Source organism: Lathyrus oleraceus, chromosome 7, assembly GCF_024323335.1.
Source record: "Lathyrus oleraceus cultivar Zhongwan6 chromosome 7, CAAS_Psat_ZW6_1.0, whole genome shotgun sequence".
Lineage (NCBI taxonomy): Eukaryota > Viridiplantae > Streptophyta > Magnoliopsida > Fabales > Fabaceae > Lathyrus > Lathyrus oleraceus.
In genome coordinates this window covers 57,729,947-57,756,909 of record NC_066585.1, presented here as the reverse complement: position 1 = coordinate 57,756,909, position 26,963 = coordinate 57,729,947, and the positions used below count along the sequence as shown (strand labels likewise).

The 26,963-nt window shown below is 34.2% G+C and overlaps 1 protein-coding gene across 1 annotated transcript; it reads right to left on the bottom strand.

Annotated features, from left to right (window-relative positions):
* Positions 1-17,140: 17,140 nt before the first annotated feature.
* Positions 17,141-17,899, bottom strand: LOC127106306 (brassinosteroid-responsive RING protein 1). Its single transcript, XM_051043619.1, has one exon. It carries the CDS (start codon positions 17,773-17,775, stop codon positions 17,290-17,292), a length of 486 nt encoding a protein of 161 aa, XP_050899576.1. The 5' UTR covers positions 17,776-17,899; the 3' UTR covers positions 17,141-17,289.
* Between the last annotated feature and the right edge of the window lie 9,064 nt (positions 17,900-26,963).

Here is a 26,963-nt window from a genome sequence, read left to right as displayed (position 1 = left end):
CAATTCAAACCCCCCTTTCTTGTTTTTCTCACCTTCAATTGGTATCAGAGCTTCGGCTCTGTTATTGATTTTTTAATCAAACACTTAACAGTGTAGAGAGATCCAGAACGAGAAAAACCATGGCCCACACAAATGAAAGAGATAGTTACAATGCTAAGCCTCCTGTCTTTGATGGAGAAAAATTTGACTACTGGAAAGATAGGATCGAAAGCTTCTTTCTAGGCTATGATGCTGATCTCTGGGACATTGTCACAGATGGATACAAGCCTCCTGTCACAGAGGATGGAGTTGAAATTCCCAGAAGCAAGATGTCTGATGATCAGAAGCGTATTTTCAAAAATCATCACAAGGCCAGAACCATACTCCTTAATGCTATATCTTACAACGAGTATGAGAAGATCACCAACAGAGAAACAGCCAAAGAAATACTTGACTCTCTAAGAATGACTCATGAAGGAAACTCTCAGGTGAAAGAGACAAAGGCTCTGGCGCTTATCCAGAAATATGAAGCTTTCAAAATGGAAGATGACGAAGCCATAGAGGTAATGTTCTCTAGATTCCAAACTCTTGTTGCAGGTCTCAAAGTGCTAGACAAAGGGTACACAACTGCAGACCACGTCAAAAAGATAGTCAGAAGTTTGCCAAAGAAGTGGAGACCTATGGTCACTGCTCTGAAGCTGTCTAAAGATCTGAACAACATCAGCCTTGAAGAGCTTGTCAGTTCCCTCAGAAGCCATGAGATAGAACTAGAGGAAGATGAGCCTCAGAAGAAGAACAAGTCTGTAGCATTAAAGTCCAGATCTGAAAGACGCAAATCTGACAAAACCAAGGCATTCCAGGCAGAAACTGAAGATGCTGATGACTCTGAACCAGAAGATTCTGATGATGAAGAAGAATTGTCCCTCCTGACCAGAAGAGTTAAACAACTCTGGAAAAATAGGAACAACAACTTCAGAAGACCAAGACCCAGAGGGGATCGATCAGAATCAACCTCAAAAGGTAAAACTAACAAAGATATTACTTGTTATGAATGTAAAGAAACAGGTCATTACAGGAATGAATGCCCCAAGCTAAAGAAAGACAATCCCAGAAAAGAAAGTTTCAAGAAAAATACCTTCAGGACAAAGAAAGGACTAATGGCTACCTGGGATGATAGTGAATCTGGCTCATCAGAATCTGACTCTGATGAACAAGCCAATGTGGCATTTATGGCTACCACATCCAGGAGCAGCTCAGATGAAGAATCTGAAGAGGTATTTTCTGAACTCTCTCGATCTGACCTAGAGTCATGCTTGTCAGAAACTCTAAGCTCATATCAGAAATTAAAACAAAAGTTTAAAAATATAAAAGGCTGTCTTGAAGCAAAATTTGAAGAATGTGGCAAACTTGAGATGACAATTCTAAAACTAGAAGATGAAATCAGATCTTTAACATTACAAAGAGATGGAACAAATGAAAAACGTTTAGAGTTGGAAGAAGCGTTGTCTCAAGCGCCACAAACTTCAAATACAACAATTTATAAATATGAAGAAGCCTTTCAAGAATTTCTGAAAAATGGGATAGGAAGGAGTGTTATGGCATCCATGATTTATGGAGTCAGTCAGAACAATAAAAAGGGAATTGGATATGATCCTAAGGAAGATAAAACTTCTACTGGTGATCAACTTAAATCTCCTTTTTCATATCACTATACGCACACACAAGAACAAAAATTTGAAAATGCTAGAAAACCCAAAGTTATAAGAAACTCTGGGAAAACTAATCAGAAAGGACCCAAGAGACTCTGGGTACCAAAAGATAAGATTGTTTATGTTGCAGATATCTTATGCAGCAAAGTTCAAACACCAGTCATGGTACCTGGACTCTGGATGCTCGCGACACATGACGGGAAGAAAGTCTATGTTCCAAAGCCTGGAACTTAAAGACGCTGGATTCGTAGGCTTCGGAGGAGATCAGAAAGGAAGGATCAGAGGCTCCAGAACTATTGGTAATGGTAATCTTCCCTCTATATCTGATGTCCTTTACGTAGAAGGATTAATGCATAATTTGTTATCCATAAGTCAATTAAGTGATAACGGTTATGATGTAATCTTTAATCAAAAAACATGTAAAGCCATAAATCAAAACAATGGTTCTGTCCTATTCACTGGCAAGAGGAAAACAATATCTATAAAATTAATCTTTCTGATTTAAAAGAACAAAATGTAAAATGCCTGATGTCTGTTCACGAAGAGCAATGGGTATGGCATAGACGCTTGGGCCACATTAGCATGAGAAAACTATCTCAGCTAAATAAACTCGAGTTAGTCAGAGGTCTACCTAAACTGAAGTTTTCTTCAGATGCTCTGTGTGAAGCATGTCAGAAAGGAAAGTTTTCAAAAACATCCTTCAAAAAGAAAACTATTGTTTCTACCTCTAAGCCTCTGGAACTTCTTCACATTGATTTATTTGGTCCTGTGAAAACAGCATCAGTCAATGGAAAGAAGTATGGACTAGTCATTATTGATGATTACAGTCGCTGGACATGGGTGAAATTCCTAAAACACAAGAGTGAGTCTCACTCTGTATTCACCAGTTTCTGCTCCAAAGTGCAAAAAGAATTTGACTCTAAAATTATCAGAGTCAGAAGTGATCATGGTGGCGAATTCGAAAATAAATCCTTTGAGGAATTATTTGACTCTAATGGAATATCCCATGATTTCTCCTGCCCTAGAACTCCACAACAAAATGGAGTTGTAGAGAGGAAGAATAGGACACTCCAAGAGATGGCCAGAACCATGATCAACGAAACTAATGTGGCTAAGCACTTTTAGGCAGAAGCTGTTAATACAGCGTGTTACATTCAGAATAGAATCTCAATAAGACCTATTTTGGATAAGACTCCCTATGAACTGTGTAAAGGAAGAAAACCAAACATTTCATATTTTCATCCATTTGGATGTTCTTGCTTTATTTTAAACACTAAAGAACATCTGAACAAGTTTGATTCCAAAGCACAGAAAGGTATTATGTTAAGATACTCAGAACGCTCTAAAGGCTACAGAGTATACAACACAGAAACCAAAATTGTGGAAGAATCAATTCATGTCAGATTTGACGATAAGCTTGACCCTGAAAAGTCAAAGCTAGTTGAAAATTTTGCAGATTTAGAAATCACCCTTGCAGGATCTGATAAAGCTCCAGAAGCAACTGCAACTCAGAACTCTGAGGAAATTATTTCCCCAGTAATCCCAAAGAAAGCTAAAAGTCGTATCAACGTATCTGAAGAATTGATTCTGGGCAACAAGGACGAACCTGTCAGAACCAGATCTACCTTCAGGACCTCTGAAGATACTCCTCTGGGACTAGTGTCTCTAATCGAACCTACGTCCTGTGATGAAGCACTTCAAGATAACGACTGGGTCTCAGCCATACAAGAAGAATTGGATCAATTCACAAAGAATGATGTCTGGGATCTTGTTCCTAAGCCCAGAGGCACACACGTTATTGGAACCAGATGGGTATTCAGAAACAAACTGAATGAGAAAGGAGAAGTCGTCAGAAACAAAGCTCGACTGGTAGCTCAAGGTTACAGTCAACAAGAAGGTATTGACTATAATGAAACCTTTGCTCCAGTCGCAAGGTTAGAATCTATTCGTCTTCTTGTATCTTTTGCCATTAATCATTCTATTAAATTATATCAAATGGATGTCAAGAGCGCATTCCTTAATGGTTATATATTAGAAGAAGTGTATGTCAACCAACCTCCAGGCTTTGAAAATCCAAATTTTCCAGAACATGTTTTTAAACTTAAAAAATCTTTATATGGACTTAAACAAGCTCCCAGAGCTTGGTATGAACGTTTAAGTAACTTTCTTCTGGAACATAATTTTATCAGAGGAAAAGTTGACTCCACTCTCTTCTGTAAGAACTTTAACAATGATCTCATGATATGTCAGATATACGTTGATGATATTACTTTTGGTTCAGCTAACGCCTCTGTTTGTCAAGAATTTTCTGAGTTAATGCAGGCAGAATTTGAAATGAGCTTAATGCAAGAACTAAAGTTCTTTTTAGGAATTCAAATTAATCAAACTTCAGAAGTCACATATGTTCATCAAAGCAAATACATTAAAGATGTTCTGAAGAAATTTGACATGGTTGAATGCAACTCTGCAAAGACTCCCATGCATCCAACATGCATTCTGGAAAAGGAAGAATTTAGTAAAAAGGTTTGTCAGAAGCTCTATCGTGGTATGATAGGCTCTCTTCTCTATCTGACTGCTACTCGACCTGATATTCTCTTTAGTGTCTGTCTCTGTGCCAGATTCCAATCAGATCCTAGAGAGACTCACTTAACAGCAGTTAAGAGAATCCTCAAATATCTGAAAGGAACTCCTAACCTAGGCCTGATGTATGAGAAAACATCAGAGTATAGACTTTCGGGTTACTATGATACAGATTATGCAGGAGATAGACTGGAACGAAAAAGCACATCTGGAAATTGCCAGCTCCTAGGAAACAATCTGATATCCTGGGCCAGCAAAAGACAGTCAACTATCGCTCTATCTACTGTAGAAGCAGAATACATCTCAGCATCACTGTGCACAACTCAGATGCTCTGGATGAAGAATCAGTTAGAAGATCTGCAAATCTTCGAGAGTAACATTCCTATCTTCTGTGATAATACTGCTGCCATTTGTCTAAGCAAGAATCCCATTTTACACTCCAGAGCTAAGCACATTGAAATAAAACATCATTTTATCAGAGACTATGTTCAGAAAGGGATAGTAACATTGAAGTTCATTGATATAGATCATCAATGGGCAGATATCTTTACTAAGCCTTTAGCTGAAGATAGATTTCTCTTTATCTTAGAAAATCTGAACATTCAAAATTGCCCTGAATAATTTGTGCCTCTGAAGATGTAAAATGAGACTCCGACTTAAACAAATGAGCTTCTGCCTCTGACTCTGATACTTCTACCAGTTAAGAAGATATATGAGTTAGAAATCTCTAGGAACCATTCGTTTGGTATTCCTGAAGATCAGATAAAGCAAACACGTGGAGTGAATTGCGTCTAACCCTGGAACTTCTAGACAGCTGTCCAGAAGAAATTCAAAGGGCAGACGTTTGAGATCTCCTCGAGCAGTGTGCATACTGTTGGGATTAGACATTCATTAATGAGCCTTAATCATTTCTCCCCCAAGCGTGCTTACTTGGTTTTTGTGCTAACGCTGGTTTGTGTGTCATTTTGCATGTGTTTTTGCTTAGGGTATTTAAACACTTTTCTCACACTTCACACACTTTACACTCTCACTCACTCTAAACCTTCTCTGAAGCATTTCTGCAAGCAGTTCATCTTCACTCATCTTCATCAACTATGGATGCTCAACAACAATCTGTTTTCAACCTTTCTCAACAAATGGAATCAAGCAACGCAGTCCAAAGCTCAAGCATTCCCACTCCAACTGTTACAGGCGTAACCATTACTCCAGTGTACAAGGAACCCCATGTTCTTGATCGTGAACCTCATATCAACCTTGCAACTCCCTTTGAGGGACTGGATGTTTTATGTGAATCACTGGTAGACTTCAACAACATGAAGAGAAATGGAGTAGATCTTACTGAAGAACTCCGTCAACAAGGGTGGGAAAACTACTTCCAACGGCTCTATGGCCCTATTTACCCAAATCTCATCAAGGAATTCTGGAGATTTGCTGACGCTGATGACCATTTCATCGTCTCCTACGTGTTGGGGGTCAAGATAGTGATTACTGAAAAGTCAATTGCTTCTTTACTGAACATGGAGAAATCTGGAGGAAGAAGGATCTACGACATCAACCCTAGATCAAGGTACATTGCTCAAGTGATCAATCCCACCATCTTCAAACACAACACTGAAGGCAATCCATCAAAGAACAAAGAACTTCATCAGAACCTCAGAGTATGGCTCAAGATCATTCTGGGAACCATTCATCACCGCCCAGCATCAAACTCCTCTGACTACATCAATACAGATCAAAAGTGCATTCTGTATTGCATTCACAAGGGTTTGAAGCTCTGCCTCCCAGCACTACTATTCAAGTATCTCAGAGACTCTGTAAGGGAGACCAGAAACAACATGAAACCCAGAACCTACATCCCTCTGGGAAGACTGTTGTCTGATGTTCTGATCGAGAATGGGCTGGTAGATCATCTGGAGAAGAACAAGCTTATGGAAGATCTGGCGATAGATACTGGAAGGCCTCTGAACGCCAGAAATCTGAAGAGCATGGGAATCTTGAAGAAGATTCAAGTCAGACCCACGCTGGACACCTCTTGGGACGCCTTGAAAGATCAGAGGAAGCTGCCACATGGTCTTGCAAGGTTCTACAAGAATGAACCCAGAGAAGCAATCCTCCACTAGATGCAGCATCTGAAAGATGAAGGAGTTGACATCTCTGACTTCAGACTAGATGATTGTCTAGACTCAGAAGAAGACTTCGTCAAGTTCAAGAGAGGTTCCTCTAAAAAGAAGTCTTCAAAGGCAAAGAAAGCAAGGATAGGAGAAACTTCTGGAACCAGATCTCCAGCACCTCTGCAAGTAACTACTGGTAAGTCTGCTCCCTCTATTCCCTCTGAACCTCTGATGGTTTCCTCTACTCCCTCCTCAACACCTCTACCTAAACCCATCTACACATCATCTGACGCCCCACCTTCAACAACCAGATCCCCACAACCTAAATTTAATCTTGCCCGTACAACCCTACCTCTATCTGAAGCCGAAGAAATGAATCAAACCACTTCTTCTTCCACAGCCCCAGAATCACCACCTTACTTCATTCTCTCCTCTGACCCAGAACCATCTGATCCTCCCTCTCCCACTCTAGCACACCTCAACTCTCTAAACCATAACACACAACAACCACAACAACCTCCACCAGAACCTGGAGTAACTTCACCACCACAACAACCAACAAACACACCCTCTGAAGCTCAACCCTCTGACCTCCACACCTTTGATACCACCCCTCCAAACACTTCCGCTGAACCTGAACCTCTAACACTAAACCTCAGCCCTCCAACCTCTCCACCTCATACCTCTGAACCTGACCTTTCCATGCCTACCCTTGAGGAAGCCATCATGTTGTTCGCAGGGGCTTCAATACAAAAGGTCAAGTCTCTGACCACTAACTCTGGTATCAGTGATGATCCTGATTCTGTAAGGACACACTGGAACAGAGTCATTGGCTGGATGACCTCTGAGGCTTTCAAACTGAAGCACATCTCTGAGCAAGTCAGAAACGACTTCATCAGAGATGCTGAGGCAAGACTACAGGAGAGACTTGCCAGAGAAGCTGAAGAAGAAGCCAGAAGGCAAGAGGAAGAAAGAGCAAGGGAAGCTGAAATCCAAAGGGCAAAGGAAGCTGAAGCTAAAGCTCTGGCCGATGCTGCTGCTACTGCCGAAGCTGAAGCACAAGCTGCTGCTGAAGCTGAAGCGAAGGCCGCTGCTGAAGCACAGCAGGCTCTGACTCAGGGGGAGTCTTCATCTGTTGTTCCTATGGTTCTCCAGACGCTTGAAGAACTGAAGAAAGACCAGAAGGAACTCCGTGCCAGAATGGATAAACAAGACACTGTCAACGACAACATTCAGAACATGCTAGCTCAACTGCTTCAGAGAATGCCTCCGCCTCCCAACCCTTAGGCACTTAGGATTATTTGCTTGTTGCTCTGCCTTTTTTTTTGTTTCTGATGCTTGCTTGTTTGCTTCTGCTCACCATTGTCTCTGTGCTCTTTATCTGAATATAATATCTTGTTTTCTTTAAATTTTCTGCTAAGTCTTTTTGATTCTGACAAAAAGGGGGAGAAATCAAATATAGCTCTGATGAAAATATTGTCTAAAACCTTAAGCACTCTGCAACATACTTTTATTAAAAATAAACTATTTATCTAACATTGGACTTAAGAAATTGTAGAAGGTATCGAAAACTTCATTGCTTGGAAGCTCTGGTAAGAACTTCTGAACTCCCTAGCTCATCTCAGGGGGAGCTCCTAATCTGATATTTTCTTGTTTCATCTGCTATTTAAGTTTGTTTTATCATCATCAAAAAGGGGGAGATTGTAAGAACAAAAATTGTTCTACAACAGATTCCATGATTTTGATGATAACAAAGGATGAAACCAAAAATGGCACCCTAACGAAAAGTTTCTAAGTGTGCAGGATTCTAAGGAAAGAAGGAAGAGATCTGATGACGTCATCAGATACAGAATCATATCAGATACAAATTATCAGAAGATCAGAAGCATCTGAAGTATTAACACGCTCCAGAAGCTCTAACCCTGAGGAAAACAACAGAATATCCGAAGTATCTAAAGAAGAAGTACACTCTAGAAGTTCTGCCTCTGAACAACGGCACATCAATTCCAGAAGCTCTCAGCGTCATCTGAAGACTTCATCAGAACTCTATGAGACCAACATCAGAAGCTCCGAATCTCCATAGCAAGATTCCAAGATTCCGAAAGTCACGCAGACTTTAATAATGGATTTCCTAAAGGAGAAAGAGTAACGTTAACTTCAAATTCAAATGGAAAGGAACTATATTTGGGAAGAAGTTATTCAGGGAGACAAAGTTGTTTTGGCAAGAAACAACAGAAGTTATGGCATTTATTCCTATTCAAGACAAATTATCTGCCATCAATTTCAACGGTCCTTTCACCTCTATATAAAGGACAGCAATCATCATTGAGAGGCGCGCAAGTACACTGAAACATTCTATCTCTCTCTCTCTTAAGCTTTCACGAGTTTTTTTGCTCATACGTGAAACATTCTTTTTGCTATCACCTTTGTAATATTTGCTTTATCCTAGAAGCATTCTAGATTACAAACTTTGTTTTATCTAAGTTGTTTTATTTCCTCAAGTGACTCTGCGCAGTCTGTATACTTGAGAGGACTAAGAGATCCTTCTCTTAGACGTTGGTTGTAAACAATCTTTCAAGATTAGTGGATTAAGTCCTTGTTGAAGGTGAAATCACCTTGGCCGGGTGGACTGGAGTAGCTTTGTGTTATAAGCGAACCAGTATAAATTCCTTGTGTGGTTTTTATTTTGAAAAAGCGCTTATTTTCCAAAACAATTCAAACCCCCCTTTCTTGTTTTTATCACCTTCAGATTATAAGTTTCACAAATTAAGAGGGAGTTATACACCTTAGGGGGATAATTTTTTTCCATAAATTATAACGCATTAAAGAGGGTTGTTTGCCATCATCAAAAAGGGGGATAATGTTAAGTCAAGCTTCTCTATGATGAATGTATTTTGATGAAGACAAAGCTCCAAGTGACAAGAAGGCAAAGATGTTACTAAATGATAAAGCATCATAATTTAAGAAGTTACGCTATTGCATTTCAAGAAGGTATAATGAGAATATTTACCTTCACTAAAGTCTTAGATGCTTAAGTATTCAAACATTCATTGCATAACCTTTCCTTGTGCATGGAAAATGTCTTAGGCTTAAATTTTTCATTTTTCAACTGGGTAAATCGATTTACCTCTTAGGGAAATTGATTTACCACTGAAGCCTACACATTTCTAACCTCAAAGACTAAATTTTTCAACTGGGTAAATTGATTTACCTCTTAGGGAAGTCGACTTACCACTGAAGCATTACATTTCCAGAAGCAAAAAGTTAAATTTTTCAACTGGGTCAATCAATTTACCTCTTAGGTAAGTCGATTTACCACTGAAGCATTACATTTCCAGAAGCAAAAAGTTAATATTTTCAACTAGGTAAATCGATTTACCTCTTAGGGAAATCGATTTACCACTGGAAGTTTTTGAAATAATTTTTAACATTGCAACAGGGAAATCAATTTATCTCTTAGGGAAATCGATTTACCACGGTAAGTTTTTGAAATTTTTTAAATGTTGCCACAGGGAAGTCGATTTACCCATTATGTAAGTCGATTTACCACTGTGCGTTTTTGAAATATCAGTAGCTTTACTAACACCTCTTCTTGCACCACTTCATGGAATCATTTCATTTCAACTTAACAATTGTTCATGATATTTTTCAGAACATTACAATGTTTCATTAGAGGTGTTATGCACATATAAATACATGATCTTTCAAATTCAAATTTCACCTCTTCCAATAAAAACTCTTAGAATTTTCAGAATTCATATTTCTTATTATCAACTTTTATTCAAGATATTTTCTGCATAATTTCACATCATTCAAAACAGAAAATACTTGAGTAATCTAACACTTTTGTGTTTGTGAATTATTGTCATTGAAAGAGAAGATCAAGTATATTGTTATATCACTTAGTGTGATCATTATACTACAAACTTTACACTAAAAAACTATTGTTGTAATCCTTATCTTATTTTTTAGAATTATTGAAAATAAGATTGTTTGCTTTGTAAACCCCTTGTTGTCCAGGATTATTGAAAGCAAGAGATTTGAGTTTGAGAGGATTGTTCTCATATAAACTTGGTAATCACAAGAGGTTGTTCTTTGTGATTGTGTTTGTCTTGTACAAGTCATAACAAATAGTAAAATCTCTTTTGTATTGAAAGGGGACTAGAAGTACCTTCGGATTATGAAGAGAACTAAGATACATCCTTGTGCTCTTTATTTTTCTGCACTTTATCCCTTTCTAAACTCATCACCAACCATAAAAATCAGAACAAACTTGTCTCTAAAACCAGAATTTTTAATTGGTCCTAATTCACCCCCCTCTTAGGCGCACTCCGAACTTACAGAGTATACTCTCTACTAAATTATGGGAAGTTTAACCATTTAATGTGTGTGTGTGTGTGTGTGTGTGTGTGTGTGTGTGTGTGTGTGTTTGTGTGTGCGTGTGTGTGTGTGTGTGTGTGTGTGTTTATGTGTGTGTGTGTGCGCGCATGTGTATGTTTCTTTTACCATCTCCCTGAGGGATATGTTTTTATCATCAAAAAAGGGAAGAATGTTGAACCATATTTTGCAGGGTATTCAAAAAAGTGATGAAAGATAAAGATGACTATCATGGTCTGCCTTTGATGATGTACTTTTTATGATTACAACTAAAAGTAAATTTTTATGTAACTTGTATAATAACTTTAATATGCAACCATTTAGTCATGAAATCATGACAAGCGGTTAAAGATGCTAGCAGACGAATGAGGGTTTAATGATCACTGCAAACATGCTCTGGTGATGAAATTCAACTTGAAAATATATAATCACTCATTTACAAGAAGATTAAATCAATTTATTATATGATTGGCTTATTTGGTAATTTTTGAAGATTCAAAGTGTGAAAGAGAGGACGTGTGAGAACTCGTCTAGTCACGTCTGAGTTAACCATGTTTTGTAAAAACACAAGGGCATTCTCATAAAGTAACACAACTAAATAACACACACACACACACATACACACACACACACACACACACACACGCACACACTAAAACATGATTTAAAATCCTAATTTATCAAAGAAAACAACCCAAAAGGCTTTTGGAGTGTAGCCAGTTGATTCAAGAACTGTCAGAAGTTTTGGACGAAAATTTGAAATGTCCAATCGATTGGACCCTTCACCCAATTGATTAGGTAACTGTAAAATTTGCCCATAAACAATTAATACAATATCTTAATAAAGATGAACATCTCTCTATCCATTATTTCCTTTTTGAGCATTTGTAATCGATTAATTTGGGCTTCCAAACGATTAGGACAAGAAGCCAATCCATCAACACATTGATTTTGGACCATGGATCTTTCCTTTCTTGTGTCATCCTATAGCCTATAAATATATGCCTCTCCCTTCACATTTTCACATCCAAAAAATGTGAGCCTTATATCTCATTTCTCACTTTCTCTCTCTAAAATATTGTCCATTTTCTCACTTTAATTTAGCCGTAGTGCTACGAGAAAGTCTTTGTATTTGGTGTGGAAGTTTGTATTCTGGAAAGGGTGTTATTATAAATTCACAGTGTTTTTCTCTTGGTTGAATAATTTATCCTTAAGGTAGTGTTTGCTTAGGTTTAAAGACTAAACCCATTAAAATCTTTGTTTGGGGATTTAGGTTCTTAAGTCATCGTTTCAGTTAGTATGTTCAGCCAGTGTAAACATTTATTTCGCTTCGAGATCATCCCAGTTTACAATTTCAACTTGGTTCTAGGTTAGCATGTTCAAAATCCCGGTTCAATTTATAAGTTCAACCCGTGTAAAAATTTACTTCAGTTTGAGATCAGACTGGTTCAAAATCACAACTTGGTTCGTGGTCAGCCTGTTCAAAACCTCAGTTTGGTTTGTTTTGGTTCTAGATAAGTCTGTAGAAAATATCGATTTATCTTAGGGAATAACCACTTCAATTTTGTGTTTGGAAGGAAGACTAACCGCTTCAGTCCACTATTTGGAAGGAAGACTAACCACTTCAGTCCACTATTCTTTGTTTTGTTGGAAGTTAGCATGAAAATTCATTTTTCCTTATATAAGGGGTTCAAGAGTTTAACCTACTAAAATCTCTTAAGAATTACTGAATACTCTCAAGATCAAATCTTTAGGAAAAGATTAAGTCTTCTTGGGAGAACATGTATAATTCCCTAGTGTCATTTCTCTTACCCTTAACTATTTATTTTCCGCATATTTACTTTCCACTACTATTTCTAAAATCATTTTTAAATTTGGTTTTAAACTCTAAAAATAATATTTACTTTCCGCATTTTTTTAAACTCTTGTGTGTGAAGTCATATGTCCAACAAAGTATACTTCTTCCCATTGACATTATCAAAAAGCAGAAAATAGATAAGCAAGAAGTCATGAAGAAAAGGAACATAGAACGTAACTATAAGATAATGGAACAAATAATAAACTAAACGGAAATAAATTCTTATACAAATGAAAAAAGTTATAGTTTTAATAAAAATAGCAGGCAAAGGAACAAATAAACATACAAAAGGAACAAAATAATAAAAACATAGAAACTACATGACACTACTACTCTACACCATCAACATCACTCATTCGAGCATTATCACCCTAAAATTGAGGAGGAACAATGATACATGAGGCAGAAAGATGATCAACAATGTTTATGAGTCTGGTGGTAATATGCAAGAGAATTAAGGAGAAATCTTTAAACATCGTGGATTGATCCTAGAACAACATGTTGCTCTACTAAGAACTCACAAGGATGGACTGGAGAAGTTCACCAGACAGATAATATTTAGGAATATCATAGTCAAAATCCTCCAATTTTGTCGCTTATTGTTGATGCTGAGCTAACTGAGCTGAAGGAGCTTGAGAAGTTTTACCTTTATCTATAGAACTTTTTGTAATATATACCAAAATTTTGCCCTTATCACAACTCTCGTCTGATTTATATTAGGTTGGTTGATCCTAAACTTGCATGAATCATATTCTTATATAGATCTTTCTATTTAAATCCTGGCATGTTTCAAACTTTTTATAACAAGATCACCATAGGGAAACCAAAACCTATCCCTTAGATAGTTTATCATATGTTGAATCTCATCACTAAAATAACTTTTTATTTTAGTAGTTGAGCATGATTAGTTTTTATTGGAAAAAGTATACTTGTGATGACATTGAGAAGTAAGTTGCATGTCATGGTATGCTAAGTAAGAAAATGTGTGAACTAATTAAGAATGAAATATGTCAACCAGTGCAACCAATAAGATGTAGCTCCATGAGAAGGATACCAACAGTTCTTGTTCGCGATGATGCGCAAGAAGAAGCCCAAGATCAGTTTTATCAACCAAAGATACAACAACACCAAGAAGATCCTCAAAAACAATAGCAAGACACCGATCATCTGCAAAGGATTGAAGAGCACACGTTTGGTATGGCAAGTTGGGCCACTAAGCTTTCACCCAACTTATACGCCGGACCACCCAGATTCAGACCAAACTTTCAAGAATATTTCAATGAGCAGTGTGATCATATGCCCATCTAGAATTTAAGAGAGCATTTTGCAACTACAAAAGACATGGAGGCATACTTCAAAAAGCAGGATCAAGCATTGGCCCACAAAAGAGATCAGATGAGAATAACCCAGGTTAGGCAAAACCAGTCATTCCAGGATACTGTGGAGGATGTGCGTAACTACTTCAACTCCGACAATATGTGATTTAGGAGTTTTAGAATTTTCTCAGTTTTACTTTTAGCTATTTCCATTTTTGTAATTCAATTTGGTCAAGAGTATTAGTTAGTCGGATGAATGTTCTTCCCCTTTTTGCAATTTTTATTTACTTTACTTAATGAATGAGTTTGTGGTTGTTGTTTCAGTTAATGAGTTGCCACCTTACCAATGACAATATGAAAAGCAACATGAAACAAGTCCCCATAAAAGAATGAACAAAAAGAGTTTATCATTGCATAAGTTCTAGATGCAGATAGATAGTTGATGAAGAAAAGGGATACCCAACTGAATTTTACTCAATCTCCATATACCTCAGTTAGTAAGGTTTGAGCAAAAAAAAATATTATTTACTTTTCCTTCTTATAAGAGTATCCACATGATTTTCATTTTCTAGAATTTGCATTCTTTCTGATTTAGTCTTTGGTCTGATAATTACACACTGAGACACTTGTTTGTAATACCTCTGAGCCTTTTCTAGCCACCATGTTATGAAATGTTATATCAGTTGTTTAAACTCTGGGCCTAAGCCTTTTCTTCAGTGACATAGCCTAATATGTAGCTCATTTAACTTGAAAGGTTAAATCTTTTCACCCTCTTTGGAGTTAGGTATATAGTGTAGTTTCGTTGTCCAATGCAAAATAATAAGTTTGAGGTTGCTCTTGGAAGTTAGAAATATTTAAGTTTAGGATTAGGGTACTAGAGAAAATGGTCAATATAGAGGGAACAAAAAAGAAAACAAATTTTAGAAAATAAAGAAGTTAAAATGACTTCTTAATTTTTTTATGAAAACGAATGAAAATGACCAACAAATTGCAATCTAGTATTAATTGATCAGGTAAAGATTGTTATGAAAGGAACATCGCAACATAAAGAAAATTAGGTATCTAACTCTAAAGGTTTAAGCTTACTATCTCAAAAAATTATACCTTGACATAATCCCATATTACAACCTTGAAAGACATCAAAAGTGTGTATTTGGTTATGCCTTTGATTGGCTTTATTAGAATTTTTGCAAACTTATGGTAAAATGCTTTTGTATGTTGATTATGTGATTACCCTTTCAACTCGAGTGGAAAATGTGAGATAAGAGATATGTTTAGTACATGTGAATGTTTGAAGAACTTTATTTATTTATCTGGATTGAAGTAAGAAATATAAGTGATAATAAGAAACAAGAATATGGTCATTGGTGAAGGTAAGCATTTTATTTTTGTTGAAATTTTTAGTTTACAGGCAAGTTTCTTGAGGACAAGCAACAAAGTAAGTTTGGGGTTGTGATGACACTTTGTCATAGCATAATTTTTACAATAATATGCAATATAATCGAGTTATTTTCAAGCATGATATGAGTTAGACTGAAGAAGAAATGAGAAGAATAGAAAAAGAGAAAGAAAGAGAGTGAAAATGAAGATTTTATGCAAAATGGGATAAGAATCCAAAAGGGTACCAAAAGCAAATATGGGCAACAAAGGCATTTCAAGCCCAAATGGATCAAGGAAGATGAAAAACTCACATTTTAATCTATTAAATATAAGGGTGAATTGATTATGAATTTCAAATCATGTGTCTTTAACTGATTAAACCAATAGTTATAATCGGTTAAAATCTAAAAAGATGTCACTGTTTCAAGCATTCAATCAAAAAACAATTAGCATTTACGGAATAATCTATTAAAACCTAAATAGATGTCACCGTTTTAAACATCCAATCAAAAAACAATTAGCATTTATGGAATAATCGATTAAAAACTTTTAATCGATTATGCAAACCCTATAAATAGGTATTCTAGCTTGCCACCACTTAGATATAAGGTGGATTCTTAAAACTCATTTCCATGCGTAATCTTAAATTGTAATTTTCCAAAAGATTAAAAAGTTCATTAATTTGTTAAAGATCAAACAAAAAAAACCTAAGTCCAATTTATCCTCATAATCTTCTATTAGAGGCAATTTAAAATATACATATTTTTAAAAAAATTAAAATATCTAATATCCCAAATTATTCTATTTTTAGGATAGATTTCCTAGAACTTTCCTTATAAAATCTATTTTCTAATTTTTTTCTTATATTTTTTCTGAGATCTTTATATAATTTATTTTTAAAATTTATTAAGTATTAAATATAATTAAGCTATTTAATAGATTAAATATTTTGTCTCTGGTTTTATTATAAAAAATTATTATTTTTAAATATATTAAAAATAAATATATTTAGACTATGAATTAGATATATTAATTATTTAATATATTTAAAAATTAATTTTTTTATAATAAAGACTAAAGAATTTATTTATGTGGAGTATTATTTATTAATAAAATCCACATAAAATTATAAAAAAAAATCATTTAATATGAAAACATTGCAATAAATAAATCCACATAACATTAAAGATTAAAGAATTTATTTATTGGAGTATTATTTATTCAATAAACATAAAATATTGCAATGAAATCCACATAATATTTATAAAGGAGACCTTAAAAATTGAGTAGTTTGAATTTTTTCTAATATAAAGTATTTTGAGGTAATATATTTTAAAAAATATCCGAATCAAACACCATTATTCAGTTTAAATTTTCCAATCCAATTAACACCTATACTCCAACATACTACATGTTGCGTTGGAAAAGGGTCATAATGAAAATGAAGTAAATTTGGCAAATCAACATTAAGCTAGTTGTTGCAAATTGCAATTGAAGCAACTTCACTCTACTCTACTATGGAGCCTACCTACCATTACTTCCCCATTTTCCTACGTTAACGTTACCTCTAACCAAACACAACTCAACTCATTCACTCTTCTTTTTATTTCTCCAATCTTTTACCTCATAGATACCACTCACTCAAAATTCAGATCCTTCATTTTTTAAACACAAATTAATACTAGTACCCTTTCAACACACACCACACATGAATTATAAATTACTATTATTCTAACAGTACAAATCAAATCACTCACTGATTTCGTAACAAATTACGTTATTCATTGTCACATAGTCAGAATTAGCAGGTTAACACAAAAACAACACCCAGATCCAAAATCTACAAAATTCATCTCTATATAAAATCTCATTTTTTTTCACGAGTTCTATCTATGTACAAATAAAAAAAAAACAAATAAAAAAACAACCTTAAACAACAAAAGCCAAACATGTTTGTTCTTCTTAGGTTTTCAAAGAAGCTACAAAACAGAAACATCAGAGTGAAATTCAGGGATCCCAGAAGCCGCCCAAAGTCTTTCATTGAAAGCACTTTGCATATCATCCGGTATGAACGATGTTCTACACAAAGGACACGTTCTCTGATCGTATCCCATCCAACGGTCCAAACAACCTCGATGGAAAATGTGTCTGCAATTCGCTAACCGTCTGATCTCATCGTTTTCCTCGAACTCCGTGAGACAAACGGCGCAGCTTTCAGGTGGGTCCACTAGCTCGTTGAACTTGACAACCGGTAGGATTTCGCGGATGAGAAGAGCTGAAACGGATTCGAATTCGGGTATTCGGGTTGAGTTCTCGGGCCATGGAATGTCGGGTTCGATGAAATCGGGGAGACCCAGATGGGTGAAAATGACGGAAATGAGTTTTCGGATGAAGGTGAAGATGGAGAGAAGGTGAAGGACGAGTTTTGGGAAGAGAAGTTCTGTGTATCCGACGGGAAAACCCATGGTTTGTGGTGACACTATAATGGAAACCGTTGCTAATTTGTTATTGTGTGTATTGATTGATTCGATTCAGCTATGGCTTTTTTTAGAGAGAGAGAGAGAGGGAGAGGGGAGAGAGATAGCAGCACTGGGCTGTGTTATATAGATGAGAAAAGAATCAGAGTTTGGTGGGGAAATTCCAATAGTGCCCTTTGCCCTTTAAGGAGATCTATAAACTAAAGACACTTATTTGGTTCACTTTAAAGATTATGATTATAATTAAATTGTAAGAGTTAACGTGTTACTTTGGAATAGGCTTATTCAATTAATATGGTGTGACTTGTAATTGGCCAATATATGTGTTAAAAAAGTATGTTCTTCTAGATTCTATTGTAAGTCATTTTCTGATTATTACTATTAAAACAATATTTTGTTTTAAATTTATAGATTAACGGATGTAATTCATCATAATAGATTAGATATCAATAATTAATGTAATTAAAAATAAATGAATTTTTATGCACTTTATGAATTATTAGCATGTCTCGTGAAAATATAATAATACATCTAAAATTTGAAGATGTATCTCTGGACGCACTTCAAACATATATAATCAATGCTGATTTTGAGTCACACCATAGATTTGTGTCTATTTTGATACCTGAGGTGCATTTTTTTAAATCTTACAAAGGTGTATTTATGTAGCCTACTGAAGTAGAAAGTATATAGAAAACTAGAAAGTTGTAGTTTGACAAAATAAAAATTAGCATTGATAACATAAAATTGGTATTACATATGTGATGTTAACATAAATCAAACATTATAAATCAAACATTATATTTCAACATCTTCATATTGTCTTCGACCGATCATAAAATCATCGTATTCACCTCAATCGGAACTTTTGCTTCTAAATGAAAAAAGTATTCAACGTAGCCCCTAAATTTGCATTTGTCTTCAGCTCAAAGTTGTTGAACTCAATTTTCTCTTTGTTGTCAATCAACGGTGAACGATACTCGAGCTTCACAATTTTTCGAATATCTTTGTAAAATATGAGATTCTGTGGTATGTATTTCAGATCTGCAAGAGAAGTGTACTTATTGAACTTAAATTCAATTGAAGACTTGGCGTCATTGAAGTAGACATGTGCGACATGTCAATTGATGTTTATTCTGGTGTAATGTGTTTTGGTATGAAACATGAGACCGAAGCTCATATTTTCAGAGCTCATACTTATAGTAAATGTAGACAAATACCATTGAAATTCTATCTTGGATCAGGGGATGGTTCGGAGATGCATCTCCAGTACCACCTTATTCTATTAGTCTGGAGATGTATTTTTGAAACCACTCAAAACATAATGAAATTATGTTTAAGACAAAAACATAACTTCTATTAAATGCAGATTTTTTTTGAAAAACTTAAAAATGTATTGAAATATTCTAAAATGTATATATTATACATCATTAATATTAATATTAAATAACATAAAATAAATTTTTGAATAAAAACTAAAATGACAAAATAAGTAACATTAATATTAATACAAAATTACATACAATACATCATTAACATTAATATTGATACAATATTACATACAATACATTGTTTAAAAAAGTAACATTTTTTCTCTTTTTCGCTCTCCAGAAATACAAACTCGACAGAATAAGTCTTCTCAGTAGAGGTAACACCAACAATTTCCAATATGGAAAGCTTGTACTTGTTGGTCTTATACGTTAAATCAATGATGAGCGCAGTAGGTAATGTGTTGAACAATTTGATGAAATCGGGATGAGTCCAATATATATCTCTAACAATTACTCTATTCTCGCTCGTTCGGTACCTAGATACATATCTGTTATCATCCAAAAATTTCAAGAGTTGTGGCATTTCAGTTTTATCCCTCCTTAGCACCTTGTTATTTTAGTATTGAATATTATAGACTTGCTTGATATTTGCGATATTTCTAGGTTTTTTTACGTTTCAAAGTTGCAAGTATGTTTTTCAGTTGCACCAAATTCAATGTCATGTCTGAAATACATTCCTGCTCTTCCGGCATAAGGCGACATGCAATTGGATGTCCGACTAACTTTTCACACAAGTCATGGTTATATAAACCACATATCACATTAAAATCTCCATTTGTTATTTGACAACAGATAACCACGCAACTTAAAGGGACATTCATATTTTCTTGAACTAGTATCATCTCGTTTGAAATTCCGGAGAGAAGTTTTATACTTCCCCATTCTTTCACATGTCATTGTCACAAATGCACCTCTTCCATCCGAACCATTATCGGACCTTACGATTACAACACTCATCCCCAATTTGAATGCCTTCATACTATTAATTGAAGCATGTGATCACAAAATTCAAACTCTTGCTCATTTTTAAAATGGCTACCAACATCTACCTCCTTCACAAGAACACGTTTGACATCCGAAGACACAATAGGTTTGGGAAAAACATTGGGATGCACTATATCTAATGAAAACAATAACATAAAATACTCAAAAATACATAAAACTGAAAACAGGCAGCTGGAAAATGAAAATATACGGACTCAAGAAATGTATTCATGGAGGAATTCATACAGAATTCGGAAATACATTTATGAATTAAACGTAAGTTTTTTCAGCAAAAGAAGCAAGATTAATGTGAACAATGAGGACTGAAATAAACGATATTTACCTTGAATATCAACTTCTTTTTCTCCTTTTGTTGTGATGAAACACAAGAATGAAGGTTTGGAGTGAGAGTCTTGATCGAGAATGGAAGGATTTTTAAAAAGGATTTTGAATAATAATGGATATAGGGGTTGATCATGCAGGTGATTATTTTATCAAAATCACATTTAATATTTTCAGGAGTGCATCTCCGAAAATAACTGACATGCAAATGTGACAGTTTTTTAAATATTCGCTTCAAAATTCTCGAAATGTATTTCTAGAAATTCCACTAAGATGCTCAATAAATAATAAATTTAATTGATATGTCCATAGATGAATCTTGGGAACAAAATTTTATTTTAAAATGGGATGAGACCCATTTAATGCGTCATTCAGTAATACAAAAGGTGTGTTCGAAAATATATATCTGAAATTTGAGAATATTTTTTAATTTTCATGGGATAATTTTTCATCTTGTAAAGTGGGATTAAAAATTCCCAAAAATAATTTTTTTTAGAATAATAATTAAAAGAAGTACTTTTACAAATATCAATGAATTTAATTATTCTATGAAACAATAAATTATTAAAAAAACTATAATATTTTTTTCTTTAATAAAATAGAAAAATAAATTTTATAAAAAGAATAATAAATATTAAAAAATATAATTAAAAATTATTAATTAATACTTTATAATAATATCTTTCTTATTACAGTTTAATGGTTTAACTATGAGGACAACTTATCATTAGAGTTCAAACTTTGATCACCCCACTTTTTTCAATAATTATAATTATTTAATAGGGTTGAACAGAAATAATTTATAATTTAATAGTTTCACTAACAAGGTAGCACACACAAAAATTGAAGATAGTATATTATAAAAAAAAATTAACACTTCAAATAAATCTCAATTATTTGGAATAATCCTTATAATTGTGTGGATTAGTTTGAACTTTATCGTGAAATGTTTAAGGAGGTAGTATACAATAAAATTAAATATTAGACTAGCTAATTATTTAAAAAAATTAAAGAATAGGTCTTGTAAATTTGTGTATAATTTGGTTTTGTTTTTATTTGATATATTTTAACCACTTGAATAAATGAAAATATTTTATTTTTCTTAAGTAAAAAATATTTTAATGGTCTTTAAAACTGCTAAGTTGTCTTATATGTGGGTCATCTACTCTGACTCAGTCAAGTTTGGAGTCAAGCTTAACAAAACTTTTGATTTCTTTAACTTATTTATTTTTGGCTTAATTTAAGGTTTATGATTCAACTTTTGATATTGTGACTTTATCTTCTTCTTTTTTTATTGATTTTACATTTTAATGTCTTTTTTTTTCTCAATAAAGAGATACCCTAATTCTAGCTACCGTCACTTTCAAATAGCTTATAATTTTATTGTTAAGCATATTTATTTATTTTTTAATTAGTTAAAATTGAACTCAATACCTTTGAAATAGCTTATAACTTTATTGTTAAACATATTTAATTTTTTTAATTACTTAGAATTGAACTCAATACCTTAAATTTTATTACACACACTATGAGTAAAGATAAGTCAGATTAAAAGAGATTCTTTTATAAAAATTTGATATCCGGATGTAAATCTAAAATATGGAAAGGAATCTATTTTCACAAGTATTAAGTAACATGAGAAAGACTTACTATTAAGGACGAGTTATGTAATTGTTATAAGCCAAGAGATCCTGACCATTGTCGGGATATTTATCTAGTTGACGGAGCTCTAGTTACTCAAAGGTGTTGGGGTAGAGGACATTATTTGAATTTTCACCATCTATGAAAGACTCATGTTATTGTGTGATATGCTATCGAGACTGTTATACTAACAAAAACTTTGTGTAAAATTAGTGTAAATTACCTTCTCGTGATCTCGAAATCCTAACATCGACTTGTCTTTACTCTATGTTCTACTGTCAGTCGTTGATTTGATGAGGTTCTCTGGTGGCGGTTCTTTGTCAAACATTGTTTTCAGAATCTCATCGATAACAGAAAATAGAGGTGGTGCAAGATTGGAGAATTCGATAGAACTCTTTAGTGTAACACATGAAGTTATGCTTTTTATCTTACGAGGGTTATGGTAAAGATCTGACTTTGGACCAAGAATGATCTGTTCCCAGAGTTTTATGGTAGAATTTTGTGGAAAATCAATATTGTTTCCCACAGTCTGTGACATTATTTCGTATTGAAACTAGAATTGGTGTTGATTGATGATGTAGGACTCTGGAATCATTGATGTTGATCTCTAGAACGGTGGTGCGGGATGGACATGCAAAGTTGACACTCCAACGCCCAAATCAGTTGTAGAGTCTAAATTGAATGAGTAAAAAATAGAAATCTTAAAATATACCTTGAATGTAACTATACACATTGGATTACTTTGATTAGGTTATATGCATGATTATGATTACACTTGTGCATTGGGCATTTGGGTGACCAAAAAAAAAATTAGGTAAAAAGACCGCATGCAATAAAAAATATTAAATCTAATATTTATATGTAAGTCATTATAAATAATATCCTTCTATTATATTTTTTATTTTAAATTAAACTATAAATTTATTAATTTTTCAATAAATTAAACTTATTAATTTATTGTAAAAAAATATCAAATATAAACACTTAATACAAGACCAACATATAATTGATTTTTTTAAGATTATATTTTTCTCACACTTTGAATAGTCATAGAGACAATAACAACAACAACAACTTCCATTATAAATTTACATAATTACTCTAATAGTAAATAATAATCCAACTAAAATATTGATGTTTAAACTTTTAGATTTTTTTTCAAAAGGATTTCTCTCTTCTGTATAATGAGATTCTCTCACAAAACCTTCTAAGTTTTGATTTTTATAGCCAATACTTTAAACTAATTGGTAGTCATATTTAAACGAGAGTTTTTCTTCTATTCTTCTTCCATTCATTTCCTTAAAGTTATCATGTACCTTGTTTCCTATTTATTTATTTTTCCTTGTTTTTCTCTCATCATAAAGAGGAAAACTCATCAATCCCCCTCCCCTTCTTTTGATTTAGATGGAGGGCTCTAACAGTCAATCACTTTTTCTACCAAACTCGTACTTCTCCTTAGGTAGGTACTTGGTCATCATATATGAACTATTGTCATTATTTTATTCTACGATCAACATATCGTCAACATGCAAAAGTAGTATGATGAACTCACCATCAAGAAATCTCTTCATAAATGCACAATGATCATAAGTAGTCTTTAGGTATCCATTCTTAATCATAAAATAATCAAACTTCTTGTACCATTGATGTGTTGCCTTTTTAAGTCCATATACATTTTCTTCAGCTGACATACTAAATCTTATTTTCCTTTGACTTTGAATCTCTCTGGATTTAAATTTTGTTCCTCAGGGGGTAGACGATGGATCAAATGTTTGGGATAACTTGTCAAACTTATTAATTTAGAACAAACACAATATGAAAGAAACACATAATTAAAGTTAAAAAAAAATAAAGAACACAAGAGAATTTGTAACCCGGTTCGGTGCAAACAACACCTATGTCTGGGGGACACTCTACCCAAGAAAGAAAATCCATTATTTAATGATTGTACAAAGTGTCTTAGATGAATAAGCCTCTTACTCAATGTCTCTCTTCTTAATTCTACCCTCAATGTCTTTCTATTTAGGTCTTCCCCAAAATATGAAAATCCTCTCTCACTTTATTTCAATCACAAATCCCAAGTGACAAACTTCAATAAATACTTTAAAGAATGTTGAATACAACCCAACTAAACAATATCAACACTAAGACTTATGATGGGCACTAGTGTGATGTACAATCAACACGAACAAGGACTCAATAAAAACCCTAACACAATGATCTTCAATCCTTGCACACACACTCAACCATTAGGTTTGAATCTCCTTAAATAACAATGTTTCTTCTGGGTTTTTTCCAATGGGCATGCAACTTTGATCTCGTCCAGAAATAAGGAAGATTTGGTTGTGATTTGTTTTTCCACAAAAATATCCAAAAGATGTGATTTTTTATTTATTCAAATTCAAATTTAAATCTCCAATTTAAATTAAATGAGTCATATTCAATCTAATCAAATAAGTGCATTTCTAAAAGATAACAAAAAATTTGCAAAAATTCTGATTTAAATAACCAGAAAATCCTGCGCAAATCAACATCCATCATGGCCTGCCGAAGAGGCTCAGAGGCTGCACACATGCTCAGACATCTGTTCCCACATGTGTCACATCTTCACAAAAACAACTTGAACATACCATGTTGTTTTTCATAATGCAGCAAATTCAAAAAGAACAAGAATACCCCCCTTTGGAAATTTTTGGCAAAACAACATTCTTCAAAAATATCTAAGATCCATGATGTGCAACATAAGTTGAGCATTAAGCACACCACACGCATATCAAATAGTAGCAACAACATAAACAACATCAACAACACACATCAGAGCAAACAAACAACAACAACAACAATAATAACAAAAGTTAGAAGATACGTGGTTCCTAGACATCAATCAATCAGACACACAATTATGCTCCCATAAATAGTTAATACATGCAATCATCCATGATCAGTTAGTCATGTATTCACACACATTTAGTTGTCAGTAGTCAAGATTCATAAGTTACTACTAACACACAAACATATCAACACACCATAGTTCAGGGCTAGATGCTTCAGCATGCATACATAAATATAAAACCAGAACAATTAGTACCACACACCAGTCAGTACCAAGCACAATAGTCAGTAGTCAGTCGGTAGCCACACCACTCCACTCCACTCCACACCATTACCCCCCCCCCCCCCTTTTGCCATAATTTACCAAAGGTGTCCCTCAGAGAAATCAGACAGTCAACACAGAGGTTAGTATGTTAACACATGCATAACAGATTAGAGTAGACAAACATTAACCATCATGAGGACAAATTTTGAACATGACACAAGAGCATAAATACAATTATTATAAAACCCCTAAGGCTATCAAGCCATTATAGATTCAGAACATGGAAATAAAACATTCCTAAATACAAGGGCCAACAAAACATAAAACTGCAAATTGAACTGCGGATAGAAACTTTAAACTTCAAACTTCAGGCTCTGGATCACAACAGTTAACTTCAAAACACCATCCCACACCAACTCACAAGCCTTTAAGCTTAATCTTGAACCGAGTCTATGAAGTTAACCCAATCTTCGTCAGCATTTGAGTCACTCTCTTTCACATGTTTCTTCTTCAAGGTCTTCTTCATCTTTGTTATAAATGTCTTCCTAGTCACAAATATTCCAAGTGATGGTCTACCATTTGTATCATCAAAAATTGCAGAAGAAGTGGAATCAACCCTTTTTTTCTTTTTTTCTCATCCTTAAGGAATCTGTCAGTAGCCTTATTGATATTAATTCCCTTGTTAGAGGAACACATCTTTGGATTCTCATAATTTTGAATCATATTTAAAAAGTGCACTTGAGGGATAAGAGACAAGTGTAGGTTTTTCTCTGAAACAAGTAAAGTCTACTTTGTTTCATGTGCAACACAAACCAAAAGAGAGAGAAACTTTCTTTCTACCCTTGCATGTCTTCCTAGCATTGACTGTTATAGACCATCACAGAAGAAAATACCAAGGGCACCCTTTATTTTTTCAAACTGATTTTCATCCAAATCTTTAGTGAATATGTCAGCCAACTGTTTTGCAATTGCTATGTGCTCAAGGTTGACATTTTTATCTTTCACAAGTTCCTAATGAAATGATACCTTATGTCAATGTGCTTAGTTCTACTATGTCGAACAAGATTCTTTGAAATATTAATAACACTTAATTTGTCACTGAACAATGTCATGACATATAGTCCAACACTGTACTCCTCAGCATTTGTTTCATCCAACACAATTAAGTTCAACTGCTCCCTACAATAATATATTCAGCTTCAGTTGTTGACAATGAGACACAATTTTTCCTCTTTATGAACAAAGATATTAAGTTGTTGTTAAGGAAGAAACACCCATCAAAAGTTCTTTTTCTATCATCTGCATTTCTAGCCTAATCAACATCAATATATCCTACTAGTATTGAGTTAGTGTCATGTGAGTAGAGAATACCATAGTCACATATCCCATTGATATACCTCAAGATTCTCTTCACTTGAGTAAGATGACTAGTCTTGGGTTTAGCTTGATATCATGTATAAAAGCCTACAAAGAATGTGATGTCAGGTCTACTTGTTATAAGGTAGAGTAGACTCCCAATCATGCTTCTGTATAAACTGTGATCTACATAAACTTCATTTTCATCTTTTCTTACTTTGACATGAGTAACAGCAAGAGTCCTTTTGTGGCATGAATTGTCGTCCAAAATTCTTCACCATACTCTTAGCATACATGCTTTTAGATAAAAAAAATTCTTCCATCTTCTTAACTTGAAGACCAAGAAAATAAGTGAGTTTTCCTACAAGACTCTATTGGAACAAAATTAGTTGATACCATATCCCCTGTGTTTTGATGATAACAAA

Coding starts and splice junctions, on each gene's coding strand:
- LOC127106306 (XM_051043619.1), bottom strand. CDS start 17,775: ATGGGTTTTCCCGTCGGATACACAGAACTTCTCTTCCCAAAACTCGTC.